Genomic DNA, 16209 nt, shown 5'->3' with positions numbered 1-16209 from the left:
GCTCTGACCAAAGGAGAAAGAAACAGGACCTTGAGGAACACTAGAGTGGGTAAGGGGGATGCTGTGGTTAGTCCTAAATAGCATCGGTTTTAAATAAGGTGAAAGGAGCCAGCAAGCCATGGTGGCTCACACCTGTAATACCAACACTCCATACACCATACTCCAGAGAGGAGGCTGAGGCAAGAGAATAGTCATGAGAATTTGAGACTAGAGTGGAGTTCTGGAAGACAGTCCAAAGCTGGGCCTGGTAGAACCTTTGATCCCAGCAGTGGGGAGTCAGAATTACAGGGCAGCCTGGTCTACATAGGAGGTTCTAAGCCAGACAGACCCACAAAGTCACTCTGTCTCGCACACAAACAAATAGATGAGGTGGGAGGTAAAACGGAAACCTGCCATCTCTGTCCTCTATGTAAGTAGCACTGTCTTCACTGTTTCTGGATAGGTGTTAGTCAACTGATGTAACACATATGCACATCCTGACACAAAAATATTCAACATTCTATAAAGATGCTATAATCCTGGGACCTGAAGTGATCACCACAAGGGAGATTCCACTGAAGCAAGAAACTGGATTCAGGCTTCACCTCCTGATCAGAAGGCAACTGCCAACAAGACTTAGAGAAAAGCAAGAAATGGACTTAAACAGTTATCAGGAGGCCTAGGATGAAGTCTCAGGCCCTATCACCAACTGGGACAGGTGGCTGCAGGCCTTCCCTTCTGTCTCGGCTGTAATAAAAAACAGCCCCCTCACACCTGAACATCCTAAACACCCAAACTTTTCCTTTCCTTCTCCCTTTCTAGATGGTCTGTCACCATTTGTTCTAGGAAGGCGCTGAACCTAGCTAGCTGCCTAAATAATTCTCCCTCTCAACCTCTCAAAACGACTAGAACGACAGGTATGCACCACTGAACTCATGTTACCAGACTTTCTTTGTACATGCACTGCAAGAACAGTAAGTGTAGCCATAAAGAAAAAAATCACTTGCCTGAACTCCTTTTATAAAGGGAGAAGTGAAGGTAAATTAAGACTCAGAGTAAGGGCCAGGTGTGGTGGCACACACCTTTAATCCCAGTACCCTGGCCAGCCTGATTTACAGAGTGAGTTCCAGGACAGCTGGGGTTACACAGAGATTCTGTCTCAAAACACAAACTACTCAAGGTAAGATGTAAGCAATGTGCTTTATCCCTCTCCTGAGAGCCTTTGCTTTCACAAGAACAAACCTGTAAGTGAGTGGTGTGCCTTTAGGCCACCTTGGGCCCAGGGCTATGAGGGGGGTGGGTCACCGCTGAACCAGTGTGAGGTTGCCAGGTAGAAATCTCAAGGCAGCCAGTCTGATCTCAGTGGCCACTTTTTCTTTGGTGTGCTCAAGGGTGAAGTAGGATTCTGCTTGAGTCCTAGGCTTGGGCTTGGCACAGCAAGTTAACTCTCACTCCTCCCAGGGAAAGAAGCTCTGCATAGGGCTACTTGACGCGGGATGGATGGAATGTTAGCAACATGGCCTGCAGACCCAGGACTTATAAGGCACTAATCAAGGGCACAGGGAAAGAGCAAGCAGCACCGTGGTAAGCAGTGGCTATGAACCTAGAGACACGGAATCCCTGGAGTCCAGTGCTCTGAGGACAGGCTCCCCCTGCTTTCTATGGAGCTCTGGAGTGGCTCAGTGGCTCCTTAACACACCAACCATGTGATTTCCTAGGCAGTTCTTGATCACATGACACCTTATTCCAAAGCTCACTTTGGATCACTTCAAAGATCAAAATCACTATCACTAAATCAGACTGGGTAGAAAGTTCCAGACCTCAGTGTCTGTCCCATTGTTGTGACTGCCCAGCAAACTCCAGCCCCCAATTACATGTCATCAGAGGTTGGCTGTGAGATTGCATTCCGAACCACACTTTATCGTTACACTCATTCAAATGAATCAACCACCATGGGCTCCATACGCTTGACGTTCCTTTTGGTGTAGCAGGTGAAACTGGTATGGTCTCCCGTTTTTTTACAGACAAGCCAGTTCTGGGACTAGATAGCCTGTAGACAAGAGCTGAGGGTAAAGTTCAAGCTGCTTGGAGAGTTTGGGGTTCTTCCCCTCTAGGCTGTAAAATATACCCTAAAGTATTAACTATGCATAGGAATGGTAAGAGCAGAGACCGGGGACCATCACCAGCTAGGATGATAGCAAGTTTTCTAAGTGGAGAAACAGAGCTGGTTATATATAAAGTACTGAGTAAGGCTTCAGGCTTCATCCTCCAACTTGTTCCTAGCCTCAGGAGAAGGCTTCATGTTTTATGTACACAATCAGTCAAAGCCTGTCATGTGCACTGACCTATGCCTCATTTAGAAAACTAAAGCTGACAAGAAGTGCCATGCAGTTCTAGATAGAGTTGGTGCTACAGCAGGATGCAGGAGACAGCTGTGATGGCCCTGTGGCTCCAGGCAAAATCAGAAGCCACACCCAGAGGCAAGGCTTCCAAGGCATTCCCAACATTAAAGAAGTCTTATCTTATAGCCAGGCCTGGTGGCGCACACCTTTGATCCCAGCACTTGGAAGGCAGAGGCAGGCAGATTTCTGAGTTCAGGGCCAGCCTGGTCTACAAAGTGAGCCAGGGCTATACAGAGAAACCCTGTCTCGAAAAAGTCCACCTACAAGTCCACCTACAAGTCCACCTACCCCCACCCCCATTCTCCTTGCTGCTGTGTGATGGGCTATCATGATCTATCACTTGCCTTCATTCATGCCTGGTGTCTTAGTCACTGTTCTATTTCTGTGAAGAGACACCATGACTAAGGGAACTCTTACAAAAGAAAACATTTCATGGGGAGCTTGTTTACCGTTTCAGAGGTCTAGTACACCATGGCAGAAGTACGGCAGCATGCATGGCACTGGAGCAGTAGCTGAGCGCTACATCCTGATCCACAGGTTACAAAAGACAAACACTGAGCTGCATATAAGCTTTTGAAAACCTCGAAGCCCACCCCCAGTAACACACCCTCCAAGTAAAGCCTTGTATCTCCAAATCCTTTTAATCCAATCAAACGGTTCTTCTACTCCCTGGTGACCAAGCATTCATAAGGCAAAGGATAGACACAGATCATAGAGACCTGACACGGAGCTCAATAGGGCTGCTGCCTATATATGACTAACAGAATAGAAACAGACAGGTCATGCTACCACACAACAATGTAGCTCAGGTCTGGATAGCCCTGAACCAAGGACTGACTCTCCCTCCTCTCCATCTGTCCAGGACCCAGTGAGATAAATGGCTTAAAACAAAGAAGACAACACCCTCAGCCCCTGCTGTGACTCTAATATGGAATTTAGCAATGCCAGTCCAGAAGGTGGGAGGGTGGACCTTTAGGTCCAAACATTGAATGGGATTTAACAACTGACTCTATGGTGCAAACCAACCAGGATGCCTGCATAGAGAGAAAGAAGAGATAAAGAGTTCCAAGAAAATGTCTCTAGAATGGCAGTAGTTACTTGAGGGCAAGACTATTCATTTCTTTAATTAAGATGCTCACAGTGGTCTGTGGCAATGGTGTATGAAAACAATTGGCCCCTTCATAGATGACTAAGGGTTTTGACTCCTGTAGAGAACTTAAAATATAACTGAGTCATTTTCGTAATTCCCAGACAATGGCAATTCTAAACGTGTATGATAAAATAAAGTTTTTGGCTGGAGGTGATTACTCACCATCTACTGCCAGGTCTGAGGTTGCCACCAGCCTAAAACAGATGGCCTGACTCAACCACTAGGTTCCTCTACTCTGGGGACCCAGAACTCAACCAAAATTTTTGGTTGCAGCTGGTCATGGTTAGACTTTAATCCCAGCACTCAGGCATTGGCAGGCAGATCTCTGTGAGTCTGAGGCTGACCTGGTCTAAACCTGGTCTACTTAGCAAGTTCTAGTATTATTAAGTCAAGGACCCCGCCTCAAAACAAAATCATATTCCTTTTCTTTGGCTGCAAGTGTAGAACCTGGGACATAGAATATTTGGATAGCAAGCACAAAGCAGGTTTGACCCCCAGTACCAGGAACACCAGCAACTGATTACAGACATTTTTTCCCTCTCCACACTACCACATTACACCAACCCTAATGTAAAACAGAGAGGTGCATGAAGTATGTGGTTAAGCACTGACTCTAGCCCTGTGAAAGCAAGCCTCTGGTCTCTGGTTTAATGTAAGGACTCTGCAGTGCTACTATCAGAGGAGGAATTAAGACACACAATGCCCAAGACATACACTACAGTCAGGTTTACTTAATACTTACTATTAACGATCTAGCCTCTTCGTCTTAGCAGAGAAGACAGATACATCCATAACCATCCCTAGAGAGTGGAGGAGACTGACCTCCTCACAGAATCCTCCTGGATCCATTTGCCTGGGCCATGCTTCCGTGTAAGTGCCTAGAAGATAGAACTGACTTCCTTCCCTCAACTGAAAAGCTTGCCGACAAGCACCGAGATGTTCCGTGTTCTTTCAGATGTGTGTAGGTTTATGTTGGTGGTTGAGGGTGGATGATTCTTTTGTTATGTTTTTCTGTGGTTTTTTTTCTTTTTTCTTTTTTTCTTTTTTCTCTTTTAGCCCTGGTTGGCCTGGAACTCACTATGTAAACTAGACTGTCTGCCTCTGCCTCCCAAGTGCTGGGATTAAAGATGTGCAACAAAATATGCCTAGCTTTTTTTGGGGGTTGAAAAGGTCTCTTCAAGTAGCCCAGGGTAATCCAGCGGTAGTGGTTTGAATAAGAATGGCTCCCATAGGCTCATAGATTTGAATGCTTAGTCACCAGGAAGTGGTACTATTTAAAAGGATTAGGAGATGCGGCCTTGTTGGAGGAAGTGTGTCACTGGGGGTGGGCTCTGGGGTTTCAAGGGCCCACACAGAGCTTAGTGTCTATCAGTGTCTCTCTGCCTTCAGATCAGGATGTAGTTCTCAATTATTTTTTTTAATATATTTTTTATTATGTATTTTCCTTAATTACATTTCCAATGCTATCCCAAAAGTCCCCCATACCCTTCCCCCCACTTCCCTACCCACCCATTCCCACTTTTTGGCCCTGGCTTTCCCCTGTACTGGGGCATATAAAGTTTGCCTGTCCAATTGGGCCTCTCTTTCCAATGATGGCCGACTAGGCCATCTTTTGATACATATGCAGCTAGAGTCAAGAGCTCCGGGGTACTGGTTAGTTCATAATGTTGTTGCACTTACAGGGTTGCAGATCTCTTTAGCTCCTTGGATACTTTCTCTAGCTCCTCCATTGGGGGCCCTGTGATCCATCCACTAGCTGACTGTGAGCATCCACTTCTGTGTTTGCTAGGCCCCGGCCTAGTCTCACAAGACACAGCTATATCAGGGTCCTTTCAGCAAGTGCTTGCTAGTGTATGCAATGCTCAATTATTTTTCTAGCACCATGACTAATGCCATGCTTCCCACTATCAAAATAGACTAACCCTCTAAAACTATAAACAAGCCCCTAATTAAAATGCTTTATTTTTTCTTTTGTAAGAGTTGCCTTGGCCGGGCAGTGATGACACACGCCTTTAATCCCAGCACTTGGGATGCAGAGGCAGGCAGATCTCTGAGTTCAAGGCCAGCCTGGTCTGCAGAGTGAGTTCCAGGACAGCCAGACAGCCAGGGCTACACACAGAGAGACCCTGTCTTGAAAAACAAAACAAAGAGTTGCCTTGGTCATGGAGTCTCTTCATAGTAAGACTTAAAATATACCTTTAACTCCCATCCCTCCTGCTCCTATCCAAATGCTAGGATTTGAAGCATTCAACACCACATCCAGCTTTGGTTGGTTGGTTTTTTTGTTTTGTTTTGTTTTTTAAAGATTTATTATTATTATAAGTAAGTACACTGTAGCTGTCTTCAGACACACCGGAAGAGGGCGTCAGGTCTCATTACGGATGGTTGTGAGCCACCATGTGGTTGCTGAGGTTTGAACGCTGGACCTTCAGAAGAGCAGTCGGGTGCTCTTACCCACTGAGCCATCTCACCAGCCCCGGTTGGTTGGTTTTGATGTGTGTATTGAGTCAGGTTCTTGTTCTGTAGCCTTGGCTTAAAATCCCTATATAAGTCAGAATGGCCTTGAACTTAAGACAGCCTTCTTGTCTCAACCTCTTTAGAGTCCCCCCTGAACTTGCATGGTACCGAAGTTCAATTAAGTACCAGAGTCCACCTGTGATTTAAGTTCCAGAGAACATGATGCCTTATTCTGGCCTACATGCACTCACATACACTGACACATATACTGGACATAACTAAAAACTAAAATTTGAAGGAAAAAAAAAAAAAAGGAAAGGAAGATGCCCACATCATACACTGTACTCTAGAATTTCTTTGCATTCATTTAGACTATCCTTGGCCTGTCCATCACTGCAGGCCTAAAATCATCCTACTTATCCACACCTCAGAGAGGAGAGTTAAGCTATTAACTTCTCAGAGGTGCTATTATGGGAAGGAAAGGTAACAGTCATAGGTCCAAATAATGTAACCTTGGCTACCATTACTCCTGACTTTCTACACTTTACAATTAGGTTAAGAGAAAACTACTTTACAATTAGGTTAAGAGAAAACTTCTTTACAAGCTGGGAATGATGGCAAAAGCAGAAGGACGAGGAACTTTGTTACATTTCAGGTCATCCAAGGCTAGTTAGTAAGGCCCTGTCTTAAAAACTAACTAAATAACTAGCTTCTTTCTGTCTTAGAAACATACTCAGGGATCCAAATACCACACTTTAATGACTTTAGGATGCTTCCTAATTTAAAAATTACTGTAGGTTAATCCCAGCACCTGGGAAGCTGAGGCTGGCCAAGTTCTAGGCCAGCTAGGGCTCTAAAAAGAAAATTACTGTAGGTGTTGGGATTCAGCTCAGTGACAGACCTCTTGCTTGCTTAGTTAGCATCAGTGATGGCTTGGGGATTAATCCTTAGAACCAAAACCAAAACAAATACAAAAAGTAACTACAGCCAAGTGTCCAAACTCATCAAATTACATGTTGAATAAATGTAGCTTTATCAGTGTCAATCATACTGCAATAAAGTAGCTTTAAGTAACACTGAATAGTAGCACACATCTGTAATCCCAATAATACAGTAAAGTCAATGTTCAGAAGGCTGAGGCAGAAGGATCAAGAATTTGAAGTCATAGTAACTAAGCTACATAGTTTCAAGACAGGCTTGCAAGCCAGGCTTGCAAGCCACAGTCAGCCTATGCCTTGTAGCAAGACCCTCTCAGTAAATAAATACCACACTCCAGAGACACTGCCTCCCCCCTGGGAGAATCTAAGCAGGATTTTCAGGGTCTATGTTAAATCATCTGGTGCTCCATCAAGACCCACCTGGAGGAGGGTATAGCCTTCAACTAAACAAGAACTTCCGCTTTTCCCTTAATTTCCACTGTCTTCCTTCAAGTGCAAGAAAATGGCAATTTCCTCCCAACTTCACATGCTCTTGGGCCTTTCATAACGTGGCTTTGGCTTTTGTTATTTCTCCATATAGCAAACTACTAGTAGCGTAGCTATCCAAATAAACGAGGCCCCATAATCCACAACAACCCTGTTCCCTTCAAAAGCAAAGCTTTTGAAACAAGGCCTCACTATGGAGCCAAGCTAGCCTTGAACCTAGGATCCTTCTGCCTCTGTCTCAGGACTCACCCTTTGATGTCTGCCATACATTTTGAAACATCTTTTCCACACTAACAGCCTCCTACTGTACTCGCCCTCATCTCAGGGAGAGCTAACCTCTAACTTCCTAGTGTCACTATGGTAGACACACCATCACTGCCCAGCAAGTCCTCCTCACTCCCCACCCCGGCCTGCAATCCTTTCATCTATATTCCAGAGAAGGAACCTGAGAATCATAATATGGGACGAACCCTCCTGGGGAGAGCAGGAGGCAAGCAAGGAAACCTGATTATACAAAGCAGTTCAAGTTGATGCAGGGATTCATTCCTCCTAGAACTTAGAAAATACATCTCTCTCCTGTAACCTGGTATTCTTAGGAATTGAGGTGTTAAAGGTAGACTGTAGCCTTTACTTCTCTAGGCCTGTTATAGCTAATCAATAGATGATTGGGAAGGGCCAGTTTCGGCCACAGCAGTAAATCAACAATGCTAACAGTATTTTCTGGATGATGGTGCTTAGGGATTGTAAAACTGACTGCCTGAGACCACCTAAACTAAGGAGACAAGCTCCAGCCAAGCAACCAGAAAGAAATGGAGCTAAGAGTTCTTGGGCTATTGATCAAAACACTGTTGAGGGAAGCGACAACTCCTATTCCCACCAGACAAGAGCAGACATAGGGAGATCCCCATGCCCTCAGTTTTCCACTTTCAACTACATTTTAATTTGTTTTTATGTGGTGATCGTGGTGGAGAATGAGTGCCAGGGTGCACTGTCGGGGCTAGAGGACAACTTCCAAGAATTAGTTCGTTCTCTCCCCCCCCCCCTCGCCCCAATGTGGATTCCACAGATCAGACAGTCAAGCTTAGTAGCAAATACCCGGTTAGTTATCTTACCAGTTCTATTTTATCTTTCAGTACGAAACGCTTCCTAAGTTTTTGTGTCACCTTTATAACAGAGCCCATGCTAATCTATCTTGTATTTTTATTTTAGTGTACATGCTACCCAAATAAGGACCTACTGCTTAGAACTCTTGCTAAATACTAAATTTAAGCCCATGTCCCTCTATGGGTACCACTCAGAACTCTCTGAATCACCAAGGCCTATCACCAGTCCTTAGGGGAAAGAGCAGTGGCTCTACTTTTTTTGAATACCCTGCCCTCTCTCCCAGAAAGACAATTTTTAAAAGTAGCCAAGGTCCCACACACTTTTTCCAACTCTTCCCTGTGACCATATGGCTAGTTCCCTTCCCCAGACAGAACAGGTCTGAGGATCTGGTCAGCCTTTCATTAAGTGTGAAGTCCCTGCTGAGGGCCAACCTTTTAATAGATGCATAATTTGGGGGTCCTGGAACAGCTTCAGGAAGCACTTGCCCTCCCCACAATTTCAGCACAAGGGGGTGGGAAAACAAGCAGAGATCACAGACACAACAGCAAACAACACACTCCTCACTCCCAACTCTCAGAGGAGATTCTAAAAACCATTTAGATCAGGATGGGGTGAAGAACCCCAAAGGTTCAAAGAGGACAAAGCCAACAGTAACCAAGACCAGCTACCACTCACTCCAGAGCTACTAGTAGAGACCTCTGGAGCGGTCTTCCCCCCTCCCCCCCCCCTTCATTTTCCATCGTTTGAGTGAATCATTGCATATAATTCCCTGCCTCCTTGTTCCAGGATCCAAACCTAGATTATAAAGATGTCTCAAGATGTCATGCCACTGGTGCACTGAAGCTGGTAGCAGGCCTCTTGCTGGCCCAGCCCAACAGTGGGTCATTCTGCACCAACTCATTAGCACAACCAGTAAGAAACATCAGGGCCTCTGCGGTTTCTACCCCAGACCAAGGGGAAGGGCCCTAGGGCTGGATAACTGGCCCTTGGTTTCCTGGGCAAAAGTATGCCAGGGTGGGGCAGGAAGGGTCTCTCAGCCCTGGAGTGACACAGCATACGTTAAAGAGCTCCCTAGGAGCCTAGAACCCATAGTAGTTGAGCCGGCCTGCCTGCCTAGCTTCCACTCGAAGCTACCTTAAAGGTTTTCTATCCCCCCCAAGTGCGTGGTCCTCACCAGACGATAAAACCACAAGCACTGATGATTCCTTGACGCGGTCTCATAACCCCTTTTTCAGCATAGGGCAGCTGGACAAGATTATGTCACCTCTCCTTGGAAGATCCCACCCTGGCCAGTTTGGGGTACTGGCTTGGATACTAGGTCAAAGAGCGAGAACAGGGAATACTCAAGGCTAACTTCTCTCTTTTCCGACTTTAACTAAATTGCCGGCTCAACTCTCTGAAGAAGCCCAAGTTCTGAGACAGGGCGGAAAGCCCGCCTGCCCACTGAGACCACAGCTCTAACCTAGGAGCAGGGCAGCCGGCCAGGCCTCCAAGGTCACGGGGAGGGGGCGAGGTGGAAGGGCTGGAGGGTGAACCAGCCTCCCGCACCCACCGGGATAATCCCTCTCAGCTCCTTCCAGTCCCGGAGGGGGTCCAGGCTACCCAGGAGGCGCGCCTCAGGCAAGGTAAGCCCCACCGGGCTTGGGGAAGGAGGGCAGCGGGCGTAGGACCTCCGCGGCGCCCCGAGCCCACCACGGGGACGCGCGCCCTCCTCGAGCCCAGGAGGGCGGGGAGACAATGCCGGCCCCGCCGGGCCAGTTCAGGCCGCACGCCTCCGCCCGCTGGACATAGGCTGCTCCTCCCCAGGGCGAAGGGCAGCGGCGGGAAGGCGCCAGGAGCGGTGGCCCGCAGGACCTCGCGCCGCCCGCGGCCCCGCGTGCACCTCACGCGCGCCGGCTCCCGCGGCCGCACACCCACCTCCTCCTCCAGCGGGCTGCCGGTGCCCGCGCCCGTGCAGTGCTCGACGTCCGGCTTCAGGTTGCTCATGGTGAGGGGGAACGCGGAGAGGGGAGCGGGACGGTCGGTCCCGTGGTGGGCAGGGGCACGGCGAGCCGTGCGCCCCCGAGGAGAGTGCGAGCTGGTGAGGAGAGCGGCTGCTGCCGCGTCAGGCTGCGGAGAAAGGAAAGGGGGGGATCACATTAAGTTTGGCGGGTGCGGGAGGCGGCCGGAGGGGCAAGGCACCGGGAACCCGAGCGAGCGGAGCCCGTGCGGTCGCCGCCTCCGGCTTTTCAGGGCGGCCCGCGAGTGCGCTCGCGGGCGGCGGGGGGCGGGCGCCAGAGGAGGGGGCGGGCGCCGGAACCGGCCTCAGCTGGGGCCCGGCCCGCCCCTCCCCCGCCCCGCCCCCGCCCCGCGCGCGGTCTCCGGGGGAACGCGCAGCCAATCCCCGCAGCCCACTGCGGGCTCGCCCCGGCCCCGGCCCCGGCCCGGGCCGCGACGCTCCGGCCTCTCTGCCTTCCTTGGCTCGGGCGTTTTCCCGTCTCCGCTTCCTTGGTCGACCCCCCACCCCTTTCTCCCTTTCTCTCCCCGACTCGGCTCTCTTGCACCCCACCGTTCCCTTCTCCCAGACAAGTTTTTTAAACTTTGATGAACTCTCTCAGAGAACTTTTCTTAAAGGAGCCGCGCGGGCTTGGGTGGAGCTTGAGGTGACCCGCACGTTGCATCCCCAGCCAGGGCGAGGGCGGCGGCGGCGGCGGCGGCGGCGGGGCTCCGGGTTTCATGCCCAGATGTGGAGGTGTAGGCTGTCGCGAGCACTCCGTTCGCCCCGAATTCCTGTCGGGTCCGGGCCAGAGGTTCTCTTCGCGCGAAGCAGCCGGGGACCGGGTTTTGGGGGTGAAGGCGAGGAAGGGGGAGGACGGCAAACACCTGATCTTGAGCAAGGCACCGAGAGGTTTTTTTGCTGAGTGACCTTGAGGAAATCACTTCCCCTATCTGGCCGGAGGATTCCAGCCCAGTTGGTGGGGATTAGAATACAAACTCTTCCCTCACCCTCTCAACCTCCGTCACCTCGAAGAGGAGGTGAGGGGAGCCCAATCGTTTTCAACTTCAGGAAGGGGGGTACCTCGACTAACCTAGAAGGTTCCGTTCGTTACCTCCACCCCGCTTTTAAGACTTCTCACGGCTCGTTCTTTTTCCGCTCCAATTCCAAACCCCAGGGTGGGGGAGGGAAGAGCCGGCTGACGCCTAGGGCGGGGTCGCCTAGACTCCCACCCAGTGGTGGCGGGGGGCGCGGCCTCAGGGCTGGATTTTCCCCCAGGCCGAATAAATGCTGACCAGGACGTCTCCTGCCAGCAGCCTGTAAAAAACCGGCACCTACCTGAAGTCGCACTGGGAGAGTAGCGGCCCTGACTGCCCTGCGGAGCCGCCAGAGCACTGGAGTTCTTTCGTGCGCCCCTGCCCATGAGTTCCTTTATGTGCACTGAGACATCCCAGCCGCAGTCCCCGATAATCCTTGAGCAGCCATAGCTGAGAGGAGAGCGGATTGGGCTCGGCTCAGGTGTCTCCCGGTGGGATCTACTGCCCCGACTCAAAACACGGAACTTAAGTCTTAGTAGCGGGATTCGGGGCGTGAGACCGCGCTCAGGGGCGGTCCAGGTGAAAAGTCTTGGTTTGCAGCCCCCTTACCAGTTAGGAACCTTGACCTTGGGCGGTGACTTAGTCCCTGGGGACTTCCCTGTGCGGACCTGCCAAATAGAGTTAGCTCCATCATGCGTGAGAGCTGTGCTGTGGCTCCCTGATAACTTGTCATCTCACGGATAAGTAAATGGAGGTTTTGCCAGTGATATGTTCACCCATTTGGGAAGTAATTGTTGAACCCCTACTGTGACCCGGGCCTGGGTGTACTTGACTATACTTACTTATTGGTTACACAGAATTGCCACTACACACACTAGTGCTAATGCTTGGGTCAGGCCCTGCTTTCCGCAAGAGTCTAGCACTGATAATCCGAAGTAGGTGCTACACTTTCCCAGAGTTTTAAGGTTCTTCCAGCTTCCAGCATGTCCAGGTGGTTTCAATCTTGTTCGTCCTCAGATACCTCTACCACACTTTCCCCTCTTCCTACAAGTCTCTTGAAGTCTTCCTCCTTCCTTTGCCAAAGAGGAATTCCCCCTTCTCCCTCCCTCCTTCCCTCCTTTCAGGATCCTGCTGTAGAAGTCTGCTGTAGGGCTGGAGAGATGGCTCAGTGGTTAAAAGCACTGACTGCTCTTCCGAAGATCCTGAGTTCAAATCCCAGCAACCACATGGTGGCTCACAACCATCCGTAAAGAGATTTGAAGCTCTCTTCTTGTGTATCTGAAGACAGCTACAGTATGTACATAGATATAATAATAAATAACTCTTTAAGACTTTAAGAAGTAGTCTGCTGTAGCTTTTCCAGAGGAGAAACCCCGTCAGTTTTCTAAACTTAGGTAACCCCTATAGGGTTGATTTGAACTTTTCTTTTCTTTCTTTTTAAAATTTATTTATTTTATGAGTATACTATAACTGTCTTCAGACACACCAGAAGTGGGCATCAGATCCCATTACAGATGGTTGTGAGCCACCATGTGGTTGCTGGGAATTGAGCTCAGAACCTCTAGAAGAGCTGTCAGTGCTCTTAACCACTGAGCCATCTCTCCAGCCCCCGATTTGAACTTTTCTAATCCAGAGGGGCATCTTGTAGAGTTAAGGACTCTGTCTTATAGATGAGGAAGCTAAGACCCAAAGAAATGACAGATGAGGCAGGGACCTCCTTGGGCCCCCATGGCTGCATTTGTCACTTTAGGAAATTGGTGATACAGTTAGAAAGTAATACTTTTCTAATGCTAATACTTTGTAAATACTGAAAAATACCTAGTGGTGAACAGTCCAGCTATCTGATTCACAAGATTATTAAATTCTTCTAGTCCTTTTTCTATGCATACTTTAAAACCAAGATTACACTCTGTTCTGAACATATACTTTTAACTTTTCTTTCTTTTTTTTTTTTTTTCTCGAGACAGGGTTTCTCTGTGTAGCCCTGGCTGTTCTGGAACTCTCTCTGTAGACCAGGCTAGCCTCGAACTCAAGAAATCCACCTGCCTTTGCCTCCCGAGTGCTGGGATTAAAGGTGTGCGCCACCATGCCCATGTACACACCATGTGGTGGTGTACATTTTTAATCCCAGCACTCGGGAAGCAGAGGCAAGCAGATGCCTGTGAGTTCAAGCCTGATCTACAGAGGGAACTCCAGGACAGCCAGGGCTTCACAGAAAAACTTTGTCTCAACTAAAAAAAAAAAAACAAAACCCTCTCCTTTTATTTTACGTAGTGTATGTGCCTGAGTATGTGTAGTGCACCACCTGCACGTATGTCCCCACAGAAGTAGAAGGACATCAAGAGTTCTTGGAATTTAGAGTCCTCTGGAAGAACAACAGCTGCTCTTAACTGCTGAGCCATCTTTCTAGACCCATAGATAAGTAAGTTTTTTGGGGATTCATGTGCATGTGGAAGGAGGGAGTAGGTGATGTGCCTGTGTGCATGTGGAGGCCAGAACAACACATCCAGTCTCTCTTACTCAGCCTCTTGTTGCCATGTTTCAGACGGAAGCTCTGTTCTTCTGCTAGGCTAATAAACTCTCAGAATCTACCTTGTCTGTTCCAAAAACCTGCTTTACATATATGTTGAGGATTTGAACTTATAGAGCAAGGCTCTGATCCACTGATCCATTTCCCCAGAACCATAAAGATTCTTAATGTGGCCGGGCAGTGGTGGCGCATGCCTTTAATGCACTTGGGAGGCAGAGGCTGGTGGATTTCTGAGTTCAAGGCCAGCCTGGTCTACAAAGTAAGTTCCAGGACAGCCAGGGCTACACAGAGAAACCCTGTCTTGAAAAAAAAAAAAAAAAAAAATCTTAATGTGTCAGAAAAGCTTCCTGCATGTGTGATACCTCTTAAACACTTCAGAGGCAACTGTCTGATTTTTTTTTTTTTCTGTGCCCCACAACCCCTGAAAGTATATCTCCAACCCTAAAGAGATTTGGAGATGAGGAAGACCGGAAGGCGCTGCCCAGCCCACTTTTCCCTGTGTGTCATTAGGATTTTTGATACTGCCTATAGGATAAGTCCTCATCTGGCTAGAAAGAGGAGCTGTGGTAGTACAGGTTTGACTTCCTGCCTGGAGAATGGGAGCTTTCCCTCCAACTATGCCAGTCTTTCCTCCTCCGGTCTCACCTCTGAGCTTCTCACACTTCTATCCCCTGCAATGTCCCCCACCCCAGGTTGCCCTTCCTCAGTTTCCACTCTCCTTTCCATATGCTCACAGTGCTGCCTTCTTTCTTTTGTGCCTGGGAATACCTTGTTTTGGAATCTTCCCTAATTCTAACAAGTATCCTAAAGAGGTGTAGCCTCTGGGCCTTCAGCACAGAGCTTGAGCAGTGGCTTTTCATTAAGAGATCTTCAAAAAAAAAAAAAAAAAGCTGGGCGTGGTGGTGCACGCCTTTAATCCCAGCATTCGGGAGGCAGAGACAAGCAGGCGGATTTCTGAGTTCCAGGCCAGCCTGATCTTTAAAGTGAGTTCCAGGACAGCCAGGGCTATACAGAGAAACCCTGTCTCGGGGGGGGGGGGGGGGGATCTTCAGCAAACTTACACTGAATAATGTTGGGCTGCTTGTTTAACTATTTATTCGTTTGATTAAAGGCAGGGTCACACTCGCCTGGAGCCTGCTGTGTAGACCAAGCTGTCCTCAGACTCAGCGATCTTCTTGCCTCTTCCCCTAGGTGCTGGGATCACAGTTGTGTAACACCACTCCTGGCCACAGCCTTTCACTCTTTTTGTGGTTTTTATTTGTTTTTTGTTTTCAAGTCAGGGTTTCTCTGAAAAGCCTTAGCTGTCTAGAAATTGCTTTGTAGACCAGGCTGGCTTTGAACCCATAGAGATCTGTCTTCTGCTCCTAAAGGCATGCACCACCACACCAGTTCATTCTTAATAAGTAGGGGGAAAAAAGTCAGATTACCTCACTCCTGAGAAACACCTTCCAGGTGTGTCTGGGCATTCCCAAGCAGATCTTAAGAATTCTGACTTGGCCGGGCGGTGGTGGTGCACGCCTTTAATCCCAGCACTTGGGAGGCAGAGGCAGGCGGATTTCTGAGTTCGAGGCCAGCCTGGTCTACAAAGTGAGTTCCAGGACAGCCAGGGCTACACAGAGAAACCCTGTCTCGAAAAACCAAAAAAAAAAAAAAAAAAAGGGGCTGGTGAGATGGCTCAGTGGGTAAGAGCACCCGACTACTCTTCCAAAGGTCCAGAGTTCAAATCCCAGCAACCACATGGTGTCTAACAACCATCCGTAACGAGATCTGGCGCCCTCTTCTCCTCTTCTGGAGTGTCTGAAGACAGCTACAGTGTACCTACATATAATAAATAAATAAATTTAAAAAAAAAAAAAAAAAAGAATTCTGACTTGAAGTCGCCACAAGATGTCCTGGGTAATAACAGCATTGGTCCAGGACCTTAAGACTCAGAAGATGGGTGTTTCCTCAGGCTTATTTTCTTAGTTGCTAGTGAGATTTAAGTTCCAGCCTTTCAGGTGCAAGAGGTCAGGGTGGGAGGGGCTAGGGAGCCTGGGGGGGAGACATAATGCCACTCTGTACTGTTAATATCCCCCTGTTGTTCCTGCAATCTCTAGTTACATATTAAAAAACCGAGGCTTAGAACAATTGAAGGAGCTCTTCTAGCCCTTA

At 48.6% G+C, this 16209-nt stretch overlaps 1 protein-coding gene across 3 annotated transcripts in view; it reads right to left on the bottom strand.

The window, feature by feature from the left end:
- Rbpms2 (RNA binding protein, mRNA processing factor 2) overlaps nucleotides 1-12073 on the bottom strand; it is a 32358-nt gene extending 20285 nt beyond the window's left edge. The window contains exons 1-2 of one of the 3 annotated variants that reach the window (XM_021171880.3): nucleotides 11830-12073; nucleotides 10434-10625 (exon numbers count right to left, since the gene is read on the bottom strand). In XM_021171880.3, the coding sequence (XP_021027539.1) occupies nucleotides 10434-10502 (69 nt within the window). In that variant the 5' untranslated portion in view covers nucleotides 10503-10625; nucleotides 11830-12073. Of the gene's footprint in view, nucleotides 1-10433; nucleotides 10626-11584; nucleotides 11663-11829 lie in introns of those variants that run through there. The other 2 variants (XM_021171878.2, XM_021171879.3) reach the window with 2 other exon arrangements.
- Nucleotides 12074-16209: the final 4136 nt, after the last annotated feature.

Source organism: Mus caroli, unplaced genomic scaffold (assembly GCF_978045245.1).
Source record: "Mus caroli unplaced genomic scaffold, Mus_caroli_1 scaffold_11, whole genome shotgun sequence".
Lineage (NCBI taxonomy): Eukaryota > Metazoa > Chordata > Mammalia > Rodentia > Muridae > Mus > Mus caroli.
This window is presented reverse-complemented; position numbering and strand designations above follow the sequence as displayed.